Raw genomic sequence first — 22,116 nt, forward strand, 5'->3', positions numbered from 1 at the left:
CATTCCATAGGTTGCCTTTTCATTTTGTTGATGGTTTTCTTTGCTACACAGAACCTTTTTAATCTGATGTTGTCCCACTTTATATTTTTGCCTTTGTTGCCTGTGCTTTTGGTGTTAGATTTTAAAAAATCATTGCCAAAACCAATGTCAAGGAATTTACTGCCTATGCTTTCTTCTAGGAGTTTATGTCAAGTGTTACATTCAAGTCTTCAACCCATTTTGAATTAATCTTTGTGTATGGTACAGGATAGTGGTCCAGTTTCATTCTTTTACATGTTGCTGTCCAGTTTTCCCAACACCACTTATTGAAGAGACAGTCTTCCCCTTTGTAAATTCTTGGCTCCTTTATCATAAATTAACTAACCATATATGTGTGAGTTTACCTCTGGGCACTCTGGTTTGTTCCATTCATCTATGTGTCTGTTTTTATGCCAGTACCATACAATTTTGGTTACTATAGCTTTGTAATATAGTTTGAAATTAGGAAGCAATATGCCTCCAGCTTTGTTCTTCTCCCTCAAGATTGCTTTGGCTCTTCAGGGTCTTTGCTGGTTTCATACAAATTTAAGGATTGTTCTAGTTCTCTGAAAAATGCCACTGGAGTTTTTATAGGAATTACATTGAGTCTGTAGATTTAACAGTATTAATTCTTTCAATCCATGAGCATGGAATATCTTTCCATTTATTTGTGTTTTCTTCAATTTCTCCCATCAGTGTCTCATAGTTTTCAATGTACAGGTCTTTCACTTCCTTGATTAAATTTATTCCTAAGTATTTTATTCTTTTGATGCAATTGTAAATGGGATCATTATTAGTGTATAGAAATGCAACAGCTTTCTTTATACTAATTTTGTATCCTGCAACTTTACTGAATTCATTTATTAAGTACCTGCTTCTTTATCTTGAGCATACATATGAATGTGTGGGGTGTCGGGGGGCACTGTGCTAGTAAGGAAAGGAAACTAAGAATTAGTGTTAAATCTCATTGGGAATTGGGGTTAGAAAAACTGCTAACTGGAATAAGGTGCAGGGGACTTTTCAAATATAGTGAATTTGAAACAGAAGAGTTGTAAGAGAAAAGAATTGTTGGCATTTTCATTCATTCAATATTTATTGGTATAGACATGGTACGAGAACACTGTGTATACATTTATTGAACTTAAACCCTAGTGGGAAAGAACAAACAGAAAACATTACAAATCATTTTTATGGGTAAGCAGAAGTGAGGAGGCCTCACTGATAGAGTGGAAATTGGTGGTGTGTTGCAGGGTAGATCTGGAGTCTTTACAAATAAGATGAAGTAACCACGTGAAGACGAGTAGGTTACTTCCAGTCATAATGGCCATGAGGCAAACAAGAACTTTGTGTGCGCACAGAACAGGAAGTTCAGTTTGGTCTCAGTGGCTACAGGAAGAACGGCCCAAGATGAGTTGGTGAGCCGGGTGGGAACCAGATCATAGAGAACACAGCAGATCATAGTTAAGGTTCCATGTTTATGCTCTGTTCCAGTGAAATGGGAAAGCACTGAAGGGTTTTAAATGAGGGAGTGATATGATGCCACTTATGTATTAAAAATATTCCACTAGCTGTTGAATGCAGATACATTGAAATAAAGCAAGAGTAGAAATTGAGAGATTGGAAAGTAAATACTTATAAAGTATTTTGAATAAAAGGTTGATGGTGAGTGTGCTGGGAGGTAGAGAAGCAGATGGACTTGAAGTAGATAGGGCAGGACTTGTTGATGAACTGCATGTGAGAAAGTGCGCATGACAGCATCCATTTGATCTTGGTATGAAACTGCTGATTGCATTTACTGAAATGGGAATGTAGTGGAGCAAAGAATTTGGTGTGCAACATATCAAATTCTTGTGAGAAATTTAAAGGTGAGTCCAGTATGAAGGTAGATATACGAGCCTAGGGCTCAGAGGAGAGGTTTGGACTAAAAACATACATTTGGGAGTTTTGGACCTGTAGGTGGTTTACAGTCACAGAAATGGATGAGACCATGGGGGTGTAGATGAGAGTATACAGCAGACAGCAGCCTCAATGTATAGTAGAGGAACATAATGTGTCAAAGAGACAGAGGAGGAAGGAGTGGTTCCACAAAGGACAGACTGATTACGTGTTGGTGAATATTGCTAAGAGGTCGTGCAAATACACTGAAGGCAAGAGTGAATATTGGTTTGGCCATATGGAGATCCTTGGTGAGAGGTTTCAGTATAAAGGGGTTTAGCGTGGATGGGAGATAGGAGTAGAACATCTGTAGTTCTTTAGAGATGTTTAGCTGAGAAGGAAACCTAAAAATGGAGTGGTAATTGGTATTCTATGTTATCAATTTATTTGTCTTGGGCAATTTCTGAATGTATTAGTTTTTTGTAGCTAGTCTAACAAATTCTCACAAGCTTGATGGCTTAAAACAACACGTATTTATCCTTTCACCTTTTTGGAGGCCGTAAGTCTGAAATCAGTTTCATTGGGCCAAAATCAAGGTGCTAATACCACCGCACTTCCTCTGGAGGCTCCAGGGAAGAATCCACCCCTGGTCTGTTCTGTCTGGTGGCTGCTGGCATTCCTTGGTTTGTGGTCACATTGCTCCAGTCACTGCCTCTGTGGGCATATTTCCTTTCTCCTCTCCTGCAACTCTCTGTCTGCTGCTCTGATAAGGGTACTTGTGATTGCCCCATCTCAAGTTGCCTAACTTGATCATGCCTGCAAAGACCCTCTTTCCTTCTAAGATGGTATTTATGGGTTCCAGAGACATTTGAGGGCTGTTATTTGTCCTACTACACTGTACTAGGTTACACATTCATTCCTGAGACTCTGAAGTTATTTGTTTATGAAACTGATGATTTTTAAATTTATCACATTTTATTCTAATACTTCTTGTGACTTAAAAAACTGTATTAAAATTTTTAAGTGTAATATGCCTTTTTCATAGACTAATTATGAGTATTAACTTCTAACTTATATATGAGACAATATGTAAACATAATTTCCCCAAAACAGTTCAACTAATAGTTAACAACAGGAATGGAATTTTCTTATTAACATTGCCATATGAATTCTAAATAAATAAGGAGTGAATGATTAAAATGAGTGAGATACATAATACAATGTTACTGTGTTGACCTTAGTGGTTCTAAATGTATTCCTGTAGACATTAAATATGTATAACTACCCTTAGACATTATTTAATATGTATAACTATGTCACTTTAGCATTAGGTAATTAAACAAAATAATTGATATGTGTGCATTAATAAGAGAACCGAAATTATACATGTGTTTGGTTTTAAATAGATCCACCGAAGTGCCTATAGTTGGTGTTACATGTGGTCAGAACTCGGTGCTGTCCTTACACCCAGGCTAACTCCTCCTCCGACTTCAGGATGCACTTGGCATCCCCTGCAAGCAGCGTTTCCTGCCTCACTGTAATTCCCTGTGCCTGAATCTGATCTTGCCCTTTCCATGAGTCTATCTACCCTCAAAACACTACCTTGTTTATCTCAGAGCCCCCTGCACCTGACACTTTTTTTCATTCTAGGAAGAGCTGGGTCCTGGCTATTCTGAGCCACTATGCTTGAGCAGAAACCTTGAGACAAGCAGAATTGCTCACAATCTGCCCAGACTCCCTCCCCTCTTTCTGGGCTGCTCCCACCCTCCTCATTTCATCTTGAAGACAATTTAACTCACTGATAGCTACCCCTTTTAATTTAGCAGCTTTCAATAACGTAGACTTTGCATACAATAAAGACTCATTTTTAAAGATAATCTTTGTGTATGTACTTTTTTAAAAAAAGCATATTCCATTCACTCCACTGTTTCGTTTTTGCAGAAATTAGCTTGTTTTTGACAACTAATTCACAAATGTAAATGAAATCCACTACAGCTAAATGCACTCCTTTCCCCGAGGGCCTCATTCCTAAAACAATTTCCAGACCTTTAAGGAAGTACTTCCAAGCACTGTGAAATCAGGGAGAAAATATTACCCAATATGTATTTATAGACTGGGCCCCTCGGGCATTTAATCTTGTGGTCCTTGCCACAGCTGCCACACCCTCTGCAGGCCTCTGAGGGACAGGATGCGTAGGCGGCATAAGGCAGCCTTCTCTTGGGCTGCAGAAAATACTCTGATCAATATGTCTGAGGTCTAGTCCCAGCCCCACAACTTATTTATTAGCTGCATGACATTGCATTAGGTAAGTCACCTAACTTCTCTGATTTCTCACTTTCCTCATCCTTAAAATGATGCCATTGAACTAAGTAATCTATCCACTATGTTGCTAAAAATGTTTTAGGCATCAAAACCTCTCCTTTACATAGATCATCCATTCATACTCTAAATGAAAATGTAAAACAATGCCCCTTCTAAGACAGTTCAAACTCAAGAGTTTACTGGTGAGAAAGAGTAGGGGTGACAGATTCCCAGATATTGATTAGAAATTGTTTTTGTCTGTCCTTTCCACACACATTTTTCCATTTAAGTTATTTTTTAAACCCTGTTTTCAGCAGGTTTAGCTTCAGAGCTATTTGCTTTCATTGTAGCCAAAGAGAAAGAGCAGAGGGAGGTCATTTTAGGTCAGTGTGGCATTGCCTGTATCAACTCTTTAATCATCGAGCCCGTCATTAGATGCGATGTACTCACCACTGGATGAAGTGGGGTTCCTGGAAACATAAATTGCATTTGCTGGGCAAGCATTGCTGCTGCAGTTTTTTGCTGGATCAAATTGTTCCTCCCATTAATTTCTAGTTGAGTTTTTAAATGCGTTGGAGGGTGAAGATACTTGCAGTTCTCTCTTGAACAACGGCCCTGTAAAATGAATGTTTTGCTTTTAGGATTGTTTTAAGTAGCTTTCAACTTTATCATCAACCATTTCACAGTCACTCCATAATTACAAAGGCAAGGATCCCACGTGTGCATCTGTGTGTTTGTGGCTATGTTGGGTCATACGACAGAGCGGGAACATACAAAGAATGAGTCAGGCACTAGATGATCATCAACTTTCCTCGAACGTGTCAAGCAGAGAAGCTTCCCGAGATTTTGTTGTTTTTAATGGTTTCTAAGGCTGACAATAGCCTCCAGTGAAATGTGAGTGCTGAGAGTTAGGAGCCTGTCCTTGGCGGTGTGGAAGGCCATCAGAGGAGCACAGGTATTCTGACTTTTCAGAAGGAGGCTTTGAACTTGTACACTGGTTTGTGCATGCTAGAGTGATGACAAAATATGAATAATTATGTCTCACATTTGTGCAGTGGAGATAGTTAGAACTTCCTGAAATGTGTGTCCCAGACTGGCTGAAGATCTCTCTAATCCAAATTATTGAAGAGGCAATAGTAGTACAGGAGTGGACATGTCTTAGTAATAGATGCATAGGTGACATTTCCAGGTGTAAACTCAGATAATCACCTGCAGCTGATTTGTTTGCCAAACAAAAGCTGCTACCCCATGTCCTGCCTGATGTCCCCCTCTGTGACAGCTCTGTCAAATTTAATGTCATGATACGGCAGAGTAAAGAATATTTATGGCTAAAGTAACATTTAGATGTTGAAGTTGGAAAACCAAAATTAAAATTAAGTAAGTGGCAGGTGTGCATAAAACCAGCATTGAAGAGTAATTGCAAATGGTAGTGTTTATACTGAATTCCCAAGTTTTCAAAACTACCAATTGAGAGAATCATGTTGATGTGTGAATTATGCAATTTCTGGGAAAGAATAGCAACTGTGTTAACCAGAAAGAGTATTATCATTCCCTAAATGATAGTCTATTTTGCAACCGAGAGAAGAGAATATGGGTTTGTTTACCAGATATAAAAATAATTTTAAAAAGCAAGCTTGGTGGATGTGGGGAAATCAAAATGTGTTTATAGTCATCCTAACTCTAAACATCTGGAGTCTCATTCTGCTTCCTACTAATTTCAGCTCCCCTTGCGTGCGAACCTCCCACCACAGCCCTGGGGAAGGGCAGACATGGATTCTGAGCTCAGGCCTGGTGGTCTGTGCTCCTCAACTGATGCCGTCCTGGGGCCCTACTGTCAGCAGTGTTAGAGGATGTGTCCCCCTCTGTGGGGGACATCAGAAGGAAAGGGTCATGTTCCTGCTAGAAAACCTGCATAACAATGGGCAATGTCAGCAAGCCTCCTTAGTCTCAAGTTCATATTGTGGATGCTTCATTCAGCTTCCTGTGTAAGAAACAGACATCCCAGGTCAAATACTGGGAAGGCCTTTGTAAAGATACAGGTGAGCTGGAACCACAATCTAAAACAATCTAATTCAAAGCAGTCTAGGAATCTCCTTCCCTTTCCATCTACTTCTCCCTGCAATCTTTTTGGATAAAGTTTTTATCTAAACACTGAACATTATTTAGTGATGCCTCAGGGTCCCTCCAGTCCTACCAACTTGCTTCAAGCATCTTACTTTACTTCCCTTTCTGCCCTCCCTTGACAATTGCCTTAGTCTCTCAGTTTGTTAAAATCAAATCTCCCAGAGGGCATTCAGGCTGGGCCAGCTCCCACCACACTGGTCAGTGACCAGCCTCTGGGTTGACCGCCTTTATGCCAGGTGCCCAAACACATTCTTATCATCACTGATGGGAGGTAGTCATAGAAAACAAGATACAGCTACTGCCCACCCCCAGGGGTCGGGAGGATTACACAGAAGGATGTTTCCTGCACAGAGGGTAAGCCACCCCAGGCTTCCCTCTGACAACTTCAGTCTGAACAGTTTTTAGACACAATCCCTTCACTTGGAAGCTGACACCAGAAAGGCTCATGTGCAGAAGGTACACTTACGAGCCTAGGTGCCCAAAAGTACAAATGGGCCTAAATTGGGGTTTGGGGAAGCAGAGTTTCATAGAACGGAGACAGAATTTGTGAACCGCCCACACTACCAGTTTGGCTATTAAATTTTGCTCATTTATGTAACTGTCACTTTGATCACTAGTCTTCTTGTGTAAAGCTTTGTAGCTGCATGTAAAATTTTCAAGTAGGCTAGAAAAACATGGTTTTCCTGTAAATGCTGTTATCTCTTGATACAACTGGCATACTTAAGGGACTGTATAAACTATTTTCAGCCAACAGAACATGATTTACAACACTGAATTAGTAATTATTGATGGAACCTTCTTTTTCATGAGAATTAATGTAATTTCCTACTGTTCTTACTTCCATGCTCTAAGGTATATTGTTGACTGCCCACGTGCCAGACAATTTATACATGATTATCTCATTTTATCCCTAGAACAGCTGCCATGATCCCTATTCTATAAAAGAGCAAATGGGCTTGGAAAGTTCGAGGAGCTTTGCCCATACCACGTGTAATTGGTAAATGGTAGAACTGGATTCTAAATCCAAGTCTATCTGACTCAGTTACATCACTACACCAAGCTATTTATTAGCAATAGTTAAAATCCAGGGAGGATAAAAATCCAGCATTATCTTTCATAAAATAATAGGATGCCTAACACAATTTTAAAAATAATGAAGTATAAATGAGGATTTGGGAATGGAAAAAGATCATTAGCCTGGGTCTGTCCATAGGAGGGTGGGAGGGAGAGGCGTGGCGAAGCGCATAGGCTCTGCAGGCAGATGCCTGGGCATATAACTGGCTCTGCCTCTGCCCTTTCCTACCTGTTACATTTGAGCAAGTTACTTGAACTTCCTGTGCATCAGCTTTTTCTACTATACAATGAAAATAATGATTGTGTTTTCCTCGAAGAGCTGTTGTGGGATTAAATGAACTAATACATGCATGAGGTTTACAGAAATGCCTGACACACAGTCGGCCCTTGAGTGAGTGTTGTTAGTATCACCAAAGAAAGAAAAAAATATTTGTATATGAAGAAAATATTGGTATATTTTGTTTACAGTGAGTACAGGGTCACTGTTTTAATTGTATTTTGATTGGCTTTTTGGTTCTCTAGAATAAACTTTTACTTCAAATCATGTTAAAAGTTACTTATTATACTTATTCAAATATCTTATATTTAAAATTATTTTAAGTTCTACAGGGTATTTCTGCAAGTACCATATTTAAAGAGACTTCCCTGGCCCATACAGCTCGGAGTACTGTTAATATTTTGAAGCATGTTCACCATGAGTGTCTGAGGCATATGAATTTAATCCCTGGGAAACTCCAAGCAGCAGTTTTAGTAAGCGGTCCTATAGGATTCTAAAGTCCTAAAGGAAAAGGGACTGTCAAATTATAAAGAGCCATTTGACATAGTAAACAATCTGTAAGGAAGTTTCTGTTCAGGAAAGATTTGTCAGGATTCGCACTGTACAAAAGCAAGTTGTCATAGCTGAACGGGAAAGGGCAGCGCGCAGAAATGGAAAGTGTCTTTGTGTGTCATTGTGAAGCCAAACACCAGTGTCAAAAACAGTGTCTCCTGATTTTAGCCCAAGAAATAAAGATAAAAATGTCTTGGAGAAGTCTCCCTGTGGCTGATAGGATTGTTTTTTGTTTTAACTCTTCCTTGCTTTTAGTTCTTGGCTAAGAACTGGAGAGATAAGAGAAGTAGGGGCCAGCCTCTAGAGAAGGGACGGCTCGGCTTCTGTGGGGTGGAGGTGGGATGGAGGTGGGAGGGCCCTTCTCAAGGCTTGTGAAAAGCTGTGGGGCTGGAGAACAGGCGTCCGAGAAGGCCAGGCAGATGGCCCCCAGGGTCTAAGGTGGAGATGCACTCCCGAGTCGCACAGCCCTCGGGGGCTGCTCACCTCAGGTGGGATATACCAGGTATGGTGGAAACCACAAGTGGTCTGGGTCACCTCACCGCTGCTCTCCGTACACTTCCAGGTGAGCGTTTCATTCATTTATTCATTCAGCAAGTATTGAGATCCTACTATGTGCCAGGCATTGTGCTAAGTGCTGGTTAAACAGTTAAACAAAGGTGGGCAAACACAAGACATGCCGCCTCCCTTCCCGAAGCCTGCAGTCCAGTGGGGAGGACAGATATTAAACAAATGATGACGCATATACATGTACAATTTATAAACTGTGATATGTGTTCTGAGGAGAATGCTGAGAGAGAATGGTGGGGGAAGGTCAGGGTTGAGACTGGTGGGTCAGGGAAAGGACTCTGAAGAAGGGACATTTAAACTGAGACCTGGAAGGAACGTGGCAAGGGTGTGAGCAGTGGTCAGTGTGTATGTGTGAATGTGCGTAAGTATGTTTGTGTGTGTGTGTGTGTGTGTATATGCGCACGTGGCGAGAAGAGAATGCAAAATGAGAACAAGAGGAAGAGACTGGGCTAAGTGAACGCACCATCTGCGGACTTACGTGAAGTCCCGCAAGGCTGGGGTACAGAAGAGGGTGGGCTGCAGCTGGGGATGATAAGAGGTGAAACAGGAGGCAGACTGGAGCCGTGTCAAGGGGTATGAACGTCACTGCCTTTAAGCAAGAGAGTAGCAAGATCGGACTCAGGCTTTATGAATGCAAATGCAAAATCTTATCCTGATGATTAGGTTTTTCTAGTTTCATTGTGGTTTGCATTGTTTGGAGACCACTTGTTCAAAAACAATAACAGAATTCTGACAGAATCTATGTAGGATTTGTGCAGTTTATTCTACCTCCAAAAAAATTCTCTACTCTAGGAATATTTGGATTAGAGAGGATGGTTAAAAGCAAGTTAGTACTTCAACCTGAATTAAGTTTACTAAAAAAGCAGCCATAGAAGATTCTAATACGGAGTACCCATGTTGATTCTTAAAAGGATGAAGAAGATGCTAAATAACTGTATTAGGTACTTGGCAGGACAACAGATCAGAGCGTCAGAATTACATGGCCATTATACTGCATGGCCTGGGATAGAATAAATCAGCTTTGGCTAAGTAAAGATTTCAGAATCAGGTTGGTGTGAGAAAGAAAATGCGTAATTGGAAAATGAGATTTTCCTAATTGCTTATTTTAAAACAAGCATTTTTAGAATCCTTTCCTAGTATGCTACAAATTGAAAAAGTCAATGAAAATATGGAAGCCAAAAAGAAAAAAAGAGTAATTAGGAGATTGTTATAGGAATTGACAATAGGAATTTTTGCCCATAGGAATAGCTAACAGACTAATCCCATTAGTTTTCCATGGGAAAAGCAATGGATTTTATATGATCTATAATTCAGCAGTTAATTGGCCCCTGCTGCATGTATTACTTGGGGATAATCTGAATTGTGTCTTAGTGTGACTCTAAAAGCCCTTCTGCGGGAGAACAAGTCCAGTTGAGGGAAGCGGTCGCCGCCTGACCCACTGAAGTCAGCCTCTCCCAGTTGGGCTTGGCCACTCACTGCTGCCAGCCTGGATGATGTTTTCAGCTGAGCAGGCCAGGCTGCGGAAGGGCACGTGCTGACGCTGATGAGTGAAGGCCGAGAGTACGTGCTGTGAGAGCAGCCTGCAGGGACCCTCTAAGCCCAGGAGCCTGCCTTGGGCCCCAGAACTGGCCATGGAAAAGCCATGGAAGAGCCGTCCAGATTCCCTGTGTTCCACATACAGAAGACCGGCCTAGGGAAACCACACTGTTAGGACAGATGCACTTGTCCTGGAGTTATATTCCTGAGACCTTTCCTGCCCTGGAGCCGCTCCTGGAGAAGCAGTTTCAGCAGGTGGGGATGGGAACAGACTCTGGACCTGGACAAGTTGCACTCAAAGTTCCGCTCTGCTGTTTGTGCCACGTGACCTCGTGGCCTCCGGCTGCTGCGTCTGCAATCTGGGGACAACAGAGTTTCGACCTCAGGGACTTGTAGTACGGATTAGGAGTAAATGCACATACGGCGTTTGAACAGTTCCAGGCCCAGAGTAGGCTCTCTGTAAGTTTTATCATCATCATTACTATTACTATTAGCCCCTTCTCTGCACAGCAGATAGGGTATTATGATCTTCCTGATACCAGTGCCCCTTCTGTCTCCCTGTGTTTCTTTGGCCTATCATCCTTTTAACCCTTTGTTATTCGTGTTCCCGCTATGCCAACACTGGCCATTTTTCTCTTTTTAGAAGAGCCTCAGATCTGTATTTCTTTGATGCCTTTCCTGCTGAAACTTGCCAGGGTTGATTAACATGGCACGCCTAATTGAGAATATAAAGCAAATATGCTTTATGGTAGAAAAATCCTGGAATTCTAGTTGTGGCTTCATCCCAAAATGGTTGTATGAACTTTGACAAATAACCTGTAATGGTCTGACTCTAGTTTTCTCATGTGTCAAATGGGGATCATATTCTCATATCTCAACTCCTTATGGTTGTAAGAGCTTGAGAGACAGCAGAAGTTGCTCTGAAAACCTATAATTTACTACACATTGTTGATTCCGTATCTATTTCCCCTTGAATGTTTCTAATCTGGTAAAAGGGGAAAGCCACATATACCAATGGTTATAGTAAAAAGTGACACCAGGGACATTGGTTGGCAACAGGCCAATATATTCTGAGAATTGTGAGACATCTACAGGACAGTGAAGACCTGAGGCGCACCGGCAGAAGTGGCAAATTAAGAGTCAAAAATCAATGAAGTCTCTGGGGACTTAATAAGTAGCTACTGAGAACACAGGTTGATGTGAAAATTTTAAGCACAATTTTTGGATTTACAGGCACAAAAGTTGAATTAACTGACATTTTTTAAGTGACTAAACTGTCTGGGTGAATCTGACACTCTCACAGCCTCAGCTTCCCTAGTTTCAAAGTCTCAAGGCTTTTGAAAATGGAAAAAAAAAAAAAGGTCTTGATTTGAGTAGGTGGGCAAATTTACATTGGTTCATAATTTTTATGGGTCTAAGTCAGATGGTAAAGGCTGAGTTTAATATTTGATCTGAACCAGCACATTTCTGGAAGGATATGGGCAAGTAAAAGTATAGGGAAATAAAATGGTTATTTATATCAGGGCTTAATTGATAACATTAACTGTGGGACTGAGATAGCTGTACTCTAAGGCAAGTGATGGATTAGACTTGTAGGCTTCTTTTGAATTTAAATAAACTAATTGAACCACATGAGCTCTTGTATTATTAGTTCCAGCTACATAATACAGCAATAAAATACAACAGCATAAGGGATTTGGAATTAGAGGAAAGCGTGGATTCGGGAAATTGCTACAAGCAAATGATAACCAGAACTTCCATTGAAATAAACAATTGCCCATATCATCAATATTATGTATGAATTTAAAATAAACACTTTCTGTTTACTGGTAATTTAGTTAAATTTATAGTACAATTCATCTTTTAGAGTCTATATATGCAATGCTTTTCTGGCAAGCAGCATAAAACGTACTTGTTAAAGACAGATTAAAATGGGAATATTTACAATCTTCTCTTTTCTTTTTCTCTGTGCTCCCATGGTTATGAAGGAAACATGTAGGAAAATACAAGGCAGATTGGAGAAGTAGCCATACAGGTAAACTGGGGAAAATCACAAATGCTGATAGGTAGTTAAAAACACCTCCAATTGTATGTTCCACCAGTGACCACACAACCTTAAGTTTAGGGGAAACCAAGGGAACCCATGAATCAAGTTGTGTAGATGGTGGCCCAGGACATAATGGGAATTGTAGTTCAGCTTGCGTTTTCTTTGCAGAAAACCATAGAAACTGGCAGAATGTGTCATTCCACGGCTGTCCCTGGACTATGGGGATGACACCCAGAGCCAGCCTCCCTCACAACACCCCAGCCATGCCAGTGCTTTTGCGCTCCTTAGAGGGACTTGCAAATGCTTCAGTCTTCCCATATCTAGATGATGCGTGCAGGGCAGCCTGCTGCGCCTGGCGGGCTGGGGAAGCCGTGGGGCCAGCCCCGTTGCTTTGTAACAGTCATTACTGTGCCAGGGCAACCGCCCTATTCCTTCATGCACCTTCTGTGCACACCGTTCAGACCAAAAATTTTGTGATCATTTTAAAACAGGAAAAACAAAAGGATTAATAACGAGGAGGAGAGGCAAGAAAGGTCAGTTGTAGTTTGCCATTCCAAAGCATGTTTAAATCTTTTTTTTTTTTTAAATGGATTTTGGTTGCCTGGCCAGTTTTAGTTTCTCATTCTTGTGTGTTGTGATTGGAAAGAGCCACTTGTCAGTTTGATATGGGGCCACGCCCTGTCTTTACTGGTAAGGATTATCCATCATATGAACTGAAAATGTGCCAGTTAAGAGAAGTCAGTGAGATGAAAAATAGCCCCTAGGTTCCTAAGAGATTTAAGAAAAATAATTTCAGGGCATCAGATGCTTTACTTGAAAATTGTTTTATTTAACTAGAATATAAATGTCTTCTGAGTCACAGAGGTATATTGGCTAGTGTGGATCATGAAATAGCCAAAACTAGTCAAATGGCTGTTTGGCTTCACAGAATCTAGATTTTTCCTCACAGAACGTTCATAAATGTGTGCACCTCCGGGGCCACAGATGAAATAGAAGCTCTATTAAATATTAATAGAGCATTAGGATTTTTCCTGAGGGGGAGAGCCGACTTTCTATTTATTATACTCAAAAGTACAGGGGCCGTCTATGGTGGGCACTCAATGCATGTTATCAAAAGATTGTCCTCCTTTCCTTCCTTTGACAAATCTTGAGCCCCTTCTGTGTGCGACACCCTGCTTATTACCTAGACAACTAAAACACACACCCTCAGAGCCATGATGGGGCAATTCACACATGGCAGGGAGCGCCACCTAGTGTCAGGATCAGGGATGACTCCGGTGGGGGAGGGTTCATGTGTCAACTAAGATCTTCATCAGACTGTCTACTTGGGTGTATGTATGTGTGTGGTGGTGGGGGGATAAGAGTTGGCAATTTGGCAAATTAAAACAAGCCAGGCTAATTCACAACCACTCTGTGGGGGTTAAATTCCTGAAGCCTCATAAAGGCCTTTACGTAGCACCTAGAACAAAGTAAATGCTCAGGAAATATTGGCTGCCATTTTTATTATCATCAGTTGTTAGTAATTTCAAGAGCTGGCCACATTTTGAATAAATGAAATCTGTCCCAAAACACAAAATGTTACTACACATCTGTTACTGTATAGTCTTTTCCAGTATGAATCACCTATCCCACAGCGGTTTTCCAGGAATTTGAACACATACAGACAATCAGACTTAAAGACTGACATTTAGTGAGTACTTGAATAGCTGTGCCATTTATCAAAATACAGGAGATCCTTCTGTCCCATTAGGAAGTGGCCGCTGTCCGAAGCCTGTGGATATCAGGTATTGTCCCCACTTCTCTGGACACTCGGTCGCTCCCCCTCACCCCACCACCTTCGCCTCCTGGACCACAGGAATCAGTGTTAAATCCGAAACAGCAGGAAGCCTCTCTGACCCAGCTCCGAGTGGTTGCTGCCCTTCTGGGAGGCATTTATATTAAAATATTTGCATATCACACCTGATTATAAATACACTTGTGACAAGGCCAAAGCGTCCTGGTTGCTGGTGTCAGAGCTGGGAAGGCTCCCAGGAGGTGGTGGGAGAACAGGTGGGTGAGGCATGGTGTGGAGCATGGGGAAGGGGCGGGCAGGAAGACTGGGAAAGGGACCAGGCTGAAAAGAAAGACCAGGTGGAGAAACACTGGCAGAAGATGGAAGGAGGGAGTATCTTTTCAAAAGTGGATTCATTTCTAGGGACACAAGAAAAGAACATCCCTTTCAGGCAGGTTTGGATTACTTGGTGGCTTGGGGCTGACCTGCAAACTGAACTACAGCCGGGGAAGGTGCGTTTTGTTCAGAGAAAGAGCCAGGGAAGGTTAGGGGGGGGCACCCGGGACCACCGCAGGGGCAGGGCAGTTATATGCAGGGCAGGCGGTTATATGCACTGCCTGGGAGGGTGAGCTTAGAGGCTTACTCAGAGGAGGGGCCGGGCTCATCGTGTGTGTGCGTCTCCTGAGGGCAGAGGCTGGGTGTCTCTGTTCCTTTATTCATCCCACAGACATTTTTGGTGCATCTGCTCAATGCCAAAAACTGGGATGGAACTGAACACACAGACCTACCTTCGGGAAAAATAGCTAAGACTTACATAATGGTGTGCATGTCATGTGCGCCAGGCAGTTTCTAGGTGCTTTCCGTGGATCATGCTCTAATCTTCAGCACAAGATCTTAACAGAGGCACTGTTCATAGTCTCATTTTATAGGACAAACAGGAGTTACAGAGATGGGAAGTGACTTTCCAGGGTCATATGGGCAGTCAGCCCAGAGCTGGGCATCCAATCCAGTCAGACTGGCCTGTGCTGCCACCACTCTGCTGAGCCATTATTAAGAAACTTGAAACCCAATAGAACATTCCTATCACACTTTAAAAAGCATTCTTCACACACAGTATCTTATTACAGCTTCACAACACTCTTATAAGATGTTAGCCCAATTTAAAGGTAAGGAAAATGAAGCTCAGAGGGATTTGAAGGTACTTGGCAGGGCCATGCTGTTAAAGTCAGCCAGGGCTAAATTCTGGCCCGTTACTAAAAAATGTGCCCTCTCCACTTCCCATTGCAGTCAGTGGGAGAGCTACGGGGTCACAACTTTTTGGCTCAAGATAGAAAAGATTTGGTTAGAACAGAACGGGTGGCACTGTGTGATCGCGAACGTTAGGGGGATGACACTGGGTGGTCACTGTTACTGGTTGAATGCATCTCCAGAAATACACACTTGTGTCTTAGGCCCAGTATCTTAGAAGGGACCTTATCTGGAGATGACGTCTTTACAGAGATAATTAGGGTAAGATGAGGTCATTCAGGTAAGACTGGTATCCTTGTAAAAAGGAGAAATTCAGACACAGAGACAGACATGCGCCGAGGAAAGATGGTGTAAGGAAACAGGGAGAAAGTGGCCATTTCTAAGCCAAGGAATGTCTAAAGCCCCTAGAAGCAAGGACAGGGGCCTGGGATAGACCCTTCCCTAGTTCTCCAGAAGGAGCCGGGCCCTGCTGACACTCTGCTTTCAGACTTCTAGCCGCCCAAACTGTGAAAGAATACATTTCTGTTGTTTTAAGCCACCTGGTTTGTGGCGCTTGTTCCGGCAGCCCCGGGACGCTCATACAGTCGCACAGACAGGCTACACACTCCACTGTTTCCTGAGATTGGAGACACACCAGCAAACCAGTCTGGCATCTTCCAAGCCTCAGATGTGATTCCATGAATGTGTATTCTCATTTTTCTCAGAACTTGCATAACAAGATCTCCTTATCTAATAAAAAATAAACTACAAGTCCCAAATCCCTAACAAGTACAATGATTTTCTACAAATGAAACTAGTCAGCTTAAATGCTATCAGATTTTTCATATGGAAGATCTAATAGGAGAGATTTATTTTAGTAAAAGATAAACTGTTTCACTACAGAACTCATTAGTAATGCATAAAGGCCTACTGAGTCTCTGAAGATCCATTTTCAAAGAGAAATGTTGGGATAATTTTTATATCCTGATTATGGAGAAAGACTTGATAAAAATTGTCCTTGATATTAAAATTCCATGGGTCGGGGAGGGGAACCATTCGGTCAAGTAGGAGGAAGTCAAAGAAAACCTGTGCGTTCAGCCAGCAGTGAGAGGCGGCCTAGAGGCCGACAGCAGCGCCTGCAGTCTCACTCCTGCGGCGAGGCTGCGCTCCCAAGCACCGAGGGCAACGGTGGAGAAGGCTGCCAAGGCAGAGGCTGGCTGGGCTCTGCTCGGTTCCCCAACACCCCGCCCTCCTGACCTCTGACCTGCTCATTCTTTCCCAGGTTCCTAGGACAAGTCCTGAACTGAGAGGCCGGGTCTTTGCCCCTGGCTGATGCTGGCTCAGTATCCCCGGTTTTGATGGCCAGACCGGTGCTCTGTCCCAAACCCCAGCTTTCTGCCTTCCTCTCGACCTTGTTCACCCACTGAGTGTCCCAGCTCTTACGTTCTGGTGTAGCACAGGGCTTCTCCCTTCACCTCCAAATCCAACGTCTGAGAACCCCCCTCCCTCCAGCTCCTTCCCAGACCGGAGCTCCGCTTGGCCTGTGCATCTCGAAAACCCTGCCCATGAGCCGGGCCCTTGGCCCACCAGGATCATCTTCCCAGATCTGCTGTCACCCATCTTTGGTAGACACTTTGCTAATTTTTCTCAAACTTCCTGATGTACCAGGGAGCGTGGAGTCCTCAATACAGCAGTTCGGCATCTCTTCCATCTACTGGGCAGATCTGTCCCCAGACTCTGGGGTCCCTTCCGGCCAGATTCAGTTAAACGCTGAGCTAGGACATTACTCCCTCCTCTCCTAGGCCCTTTCGGTGGCAGTATTTCCCCTCAGCAAGCCCCGCATGCTCCCCATCTGGTGCTGCTGGCTGGGTACTTAAGCTCCTGATAGTCCAGAAACTACTGGTCAAATTTATGTGTAAACTGAATCCATCCATTATGAAAGAATCTAATTTTTTTTAAAGAAAATTACATATATGGTAGTAATACCTGTAACATTTATTGAATGCAAATATATATCATTATTTTTATTATTATTGGCTACTTATCCTTCTCTGCCTGCTAGGCACAGTGCTCAGTGTTCCACCTGCACTACGTCAGACAGACCTAAGAGAAAGGGAGGTACTGTTCCTATCTCCCCACTCCTCAGAACTGCGACGGGGTAAATTACTCATCTCCTCCCAGATCGTACACGCAGTAAGAGAGAGAATCAGGATTTAGACAGTGTGAACCTGCGAACAATGAGCCACTTTGCTGCTTTCACATATTGGTATGATTATAAAACTTGTGCTTATTGAATGCCTATGATAGGCCAAGGATTATGCTAAGTGCTTTACGGGAATGATCTCTTACGTTAGTGTTCATAATAAGCCTATGGGATAGGTCTTATTTTTATCCCCATTTTACAGAAAGGTTAAGTAACTTGCCCAAGGTCACACAGCTAATAAGAGAAGATCCTAGATCTGAACCTACTTGGCCTGACTGCAAAACTTCCACTCCCTAAGAATATAAATCATTGATTCCTACCATATTCTTGGTACTATGCTAGGCCCAAGTAGACACAAAGTTGAAAAATGAGTTGTTTCTATATTTGAGAAACTCTAGACACACAGATCTACAATGCATATACACAAGTCTAACATTAGCAGAAGGACACACGTAACATTCCACGAATCATACATTCTTACAAATCCAATTACAGTGATTGAGTACATTATATAAATACGGCTGACTTTGAATACATCAAGCTAATAATTTGAAGGGAACAAAGCAAGTCACTGCTAACCGCCCCTTTTAAACACACATAACACAGAACTCCCATGTCAGGAGGAAATCACCAGCTTTCGGAATCTACACAAGCCACCTGGATATCAGGGAGATGAATGGATTACACATAGTGAAACTGCAGTTTCAGAATTATGCGTGTACATTTCAGGCATATATCTATGCTTTGCTTATTGAAAAGGTGTGATGCCCCAGTGAGGACAGATTCCCCAGGAAGAGTAGGGTGGGGGGCGAGGGGCTCTCTACCTCCTTTACATGACCCCAGCATGAAACATCTGCTGCCCTGGGGGGGTCAGAGTCCCTGCCACTTTGTGGAATCCACTGGGAGGGCAGAGTTTGGAGCTGTTTTTACAGGACCAGTTTTTTATTATCTTTTATCTACTCTATTTCACCCGGTTGCTTCTGTGATTAATAAGGACAGTTGGGCAGGGTGAAGCATACAGTCCCCAGCTCTGAAGAACAGTGAATCATACAGGACCACACAGCTTTGGACCAGTGACAGGTGCCTCATTGATCACACGGCCCCACATCCCGTGTGCGCAGTCATCCACCCCCTCTCCTGCAACATCCCTCCCTTTGCATTCCCACTGCCGCTGCCAGGCTGGTGCAAACCACTGGATGTGGCTGGGTGCTGACAGCAGACCCCTCATCCGTCTCCCCTCCAGCGGCAACTCTGCCATTCATTCACTCAACAAATACTTGTTGCCTATCTACTGTGTGCCAAGAAATGCTCTAGGAACATGGGCTTTCAGTAACAAAGCCCACAAATGCCCCATCCTCACAGAACTTAGCTTCCAGTAAGGGAGACAGGCAATGAGCAGTGAGGATTATAAGTAAGTTGTGGTGTAGAATGTACCAGGTTCTGTGGGGGGAAGGGCTGGGATAAATAAGGTGAGGGGTGCTGTAGAGCGCTGGGTCACCTTTTTAGATTGGGTGCAGTGTCAGCCTTATGGAGAGGTGACTTTGGAACAAAGAGTTGGAAGAGGTGGAGAGTGGGCATGGCCTGCGTTTGGAGGAAGCTCATTCCAGGTGGAGAGAACAGTCAGGGCAGGTGTCCCAAGGAGGAGGCAGGCCTGGCGTGTCTAAGGCCAGTGCGCCTGAAGGTACACCAGGAGGTGTGTGCCCCTGGGCACCCTGAGCCAGGGAAGAGTTGAAAAGGGACTCCGAGAAGCACAGAGGCTTGATCATGTAGGGCCTTGAAGGCCATTGTAAGCACTGTTTACTTTGAAGGAAATGGGGATTTTGAGCCGGGGAGTGACATGATCGAACATTTTAGAAGGGTCCCTGTGGATAATGGGGACCTACGGAGGCCAGTTACACTGTGGCAGTTATCCAGGGGAGCAACTATGGTGGCTTAGACCAGGCTGATGGTGGTGGAGGTGGTGAGAAGTGGTGGGCTCTGGTGATATTTAGAAAGTAGGCCTAAGAGGATTTCGTGACACACTGGATATGGACAGTGAAAGAGATCAGTCAAGGAGGAAAATAGGGTTTGCGGCCTGAGCCACTGGAAAGGTGGAGTTGACATCAACTGATAGGCCAAAGGCATGGTGCAAGCAGGCTTTGGGATATAGCAGGAGTTGTGTTTTGGACATACTGAGTTTGAGATGCCCATACCACACTGATGTAGGGCTGTCAAGTAGGCAATTGAATGTAGGAATCTCAAGTTCAAGAGAGCAGTATGGTCTGGAGATGTATGTTTGGGAGCCCTGGGCATGTGAGAGGGAAATCAGCCATGAGCAGACTCCCTCAGTTACGGCCCTGCATGCATCCCCCTCCCTCTCCAACCTCACAGAACACTATCACTTCCGGAGTCACGTCCAGATGGCCTGAGCTGCCAGCAAGGCCTCCCACGTTGTCAGCGAGCTTCCTCTCCAGTTCCAGCCCCGCTGGTCTCTGCATGCAGCCTCGATCCCCATCCTGTTGGAGCTGGGCAACCTGAGGCCTGATGCTCAGGCCCTCGGGGGGCTTCCTGCCCCCTCTATGACTTGATTAAGTGTTTCCATTCCTCTACTTTCTTCTCCATTTTAAATTGTCTCCCCCATTTAAATTCCACTTCCCTTCCAAGGCCCAGTGTAACTTTCCTTCCTCCACATGAATCACTCTCCAACCTCTCCCCAGCCACCATGAGAAAGCGTTTTTGCCTTCCCTGCACTTGTCTCGCAGTCTGTACCTGTCGGGCATGCATAACACCCGCTGCCTGCTCTATTTATCATTAGGGCTGTCCGACTCCATCTCAGAGCTTAATTGTAAACTGCTCTGGAGCAGACGATCTCTCATTTGCCTCAGAATAGCTGGTATGGTGAGCCCACTGCCTGGTGGAAAGCACGTACACCATCAAGGTTTGCTTAACAAATGAATCTTTGGAAAACTCAGATTTTGCAAGGCAAGACCCTTGTGAACCTTATGGATCAGAAGTAGGGGATCAACAGATATAACTTGAAGTTCATTTTCACTGCTTTAAAGGCATTAGCTCCCATTTAAGGATCCTTAAATAGTACAAATACATGCCAGAATCTAGTAAAAGTATATGTAGCAGGTGTTTTTTTCTCTAAGGACAAAAATAATACTATTGCAAGGAGTTTTAAAATAGACTCAGTGTGTTCCCTAAAATTAAAACAACATGTATATGAATTCCTACTTCTACCAACAACACAAACTACAAATTAATACAAATGATTTGTATATATGAAAATAGCTTTCATTTTCATGACAGCTTGCTATGTCAGACGTTTTACAAAAATTGACCTGATTTGCAACAAAAATCCTGGAATTTTGTATTGTCATCTTTCTTTTATATATTGAGTGAATTGAGAGAAGTAACTCACCTACTCTGAATAGCTTGTCACTGATCACAGAACTAGTAGGTGATAGAGTCAGGCTTCTATCTTAGCTCTCCTGGAAGCCAAAGGAAAAGTTCCCTGCACCCTGTCACTGGCCTCCTTCCCTCCACCCAGAAGCCCTCAGACCGAGAGTTGTTGACCTCAGTGTCTAAGCTGCTGATTGGGTCAGCATCGGAAAGATAACCTGGGAAGATGCTTCCAATGATCATGTCCATGGACAGAGTTCAGCACCATTTTTAGTCATTCATTCATTCAGTGCATGTTTACCAAGAACTTCCTTGGGGCAGGCACTGCTCTCAGCACTGGAGAAAGAGTAATGAACAAAACAGGCAAAGCCCCTCCCCTCAGGGGGGTTACATTTTCCTGGGGGAGGGCTGACAGGAAACAAGATATATAGGTAAATCACACAGTGAGCATGATGGTGGTAAGTGCTGGGGAGAAAAATTACCCTAAGTGGGGAGTGAGTGTGCAGTGGGTGACTGAAGACTGCCTCATAAGAGGATGCAAGCTGAGCCCTGAAAGGGGCAGGGGACCAAGCCTGGCCGACTCTGGTAGGAGGAGACAGAAGTGCAGTGGTCCTGGGGCAGGAGTGTGCCTAGAGCATTCTAGACTAGCAAGCAGGAAAGCATGGCTGGAGCGGAGTGAGCGAGGGTAAGAGTGGTGACTAGGTCTGGAGAGGTACGGACAGTGAGCTGACCAGAGCGTGGGGGACCTTATGGGTCATCAGAAGGACTTCGGTTTTTACTCTGATTGAGATGCAAAATCAACGGAGGGTTAATGCAATGGACAGTATTACCCAGAGGTTTCCACGTTCTTCACGTATTTTTTAACTGTATTAGCAGCTTTAATAAATTATGAGAAAGTGCATTATGGCAGACTCCCAATCACTGAATATTGCTGATCTCATACAGATCTCCATTTAGCACTGCCCTGTGTGTGATCGGAGAGCAGACCAGAGTGTGGGAGAGCACGAAGGGCACAGATACCAGAGGCCCAGACGCAGGGGGTGGGGGCGCCACATCTCTGCCCGCCAGCCCCAGGGCCTTTCTTGCTCTCCTCTGTGGCCTCAAAATCCCAACAGCTGGTAATGGATCCGGCTGTCTCTGCTGCCACCTCATGGAGCCGT

The 22,116-nt window shown here is 43.5% G+C and overlaps 1 protein-coding gene across 8 annotated transcripts in view; it reads right to left on the reverse strand.

Moving 5' to 3' along the window:
• Positions 1–22,116, reverse strand: part of MBNL2 (muscleblind like splicing regulator 2) — a 149,749-nt gene that overhangs the window by 48,193 nt on the left and 79,440 nt on the right. For all 8 annotated transcript variants that reach the window (XM_017643459.3, XM_017643461.3, XM_017643462.3 and 5 more), the window contains exon 3: positions 4,645–4,809. In XM_017643459.3, the coding sequence (XP_017498948.3) occupies positions 4,645–4,809 (165 nt within the window). The remainder of the gene's footprint in view (positions 1–4,644; positions 4,810–22,116) is intronic.

The sequence above is a fragment of the Manis javanica genome, chromosome 9 (genome assembly GCF_040802235.1).
Source record: "Manis javanica isolate MJ-LG chromosome 9, MJ_LKY, whole genome shotgun sequence".
NCBI lineage: Eukaryota > Metazoa > Chordata > Mammalia > Pholidota > Manidae > Manis > Manis javanica.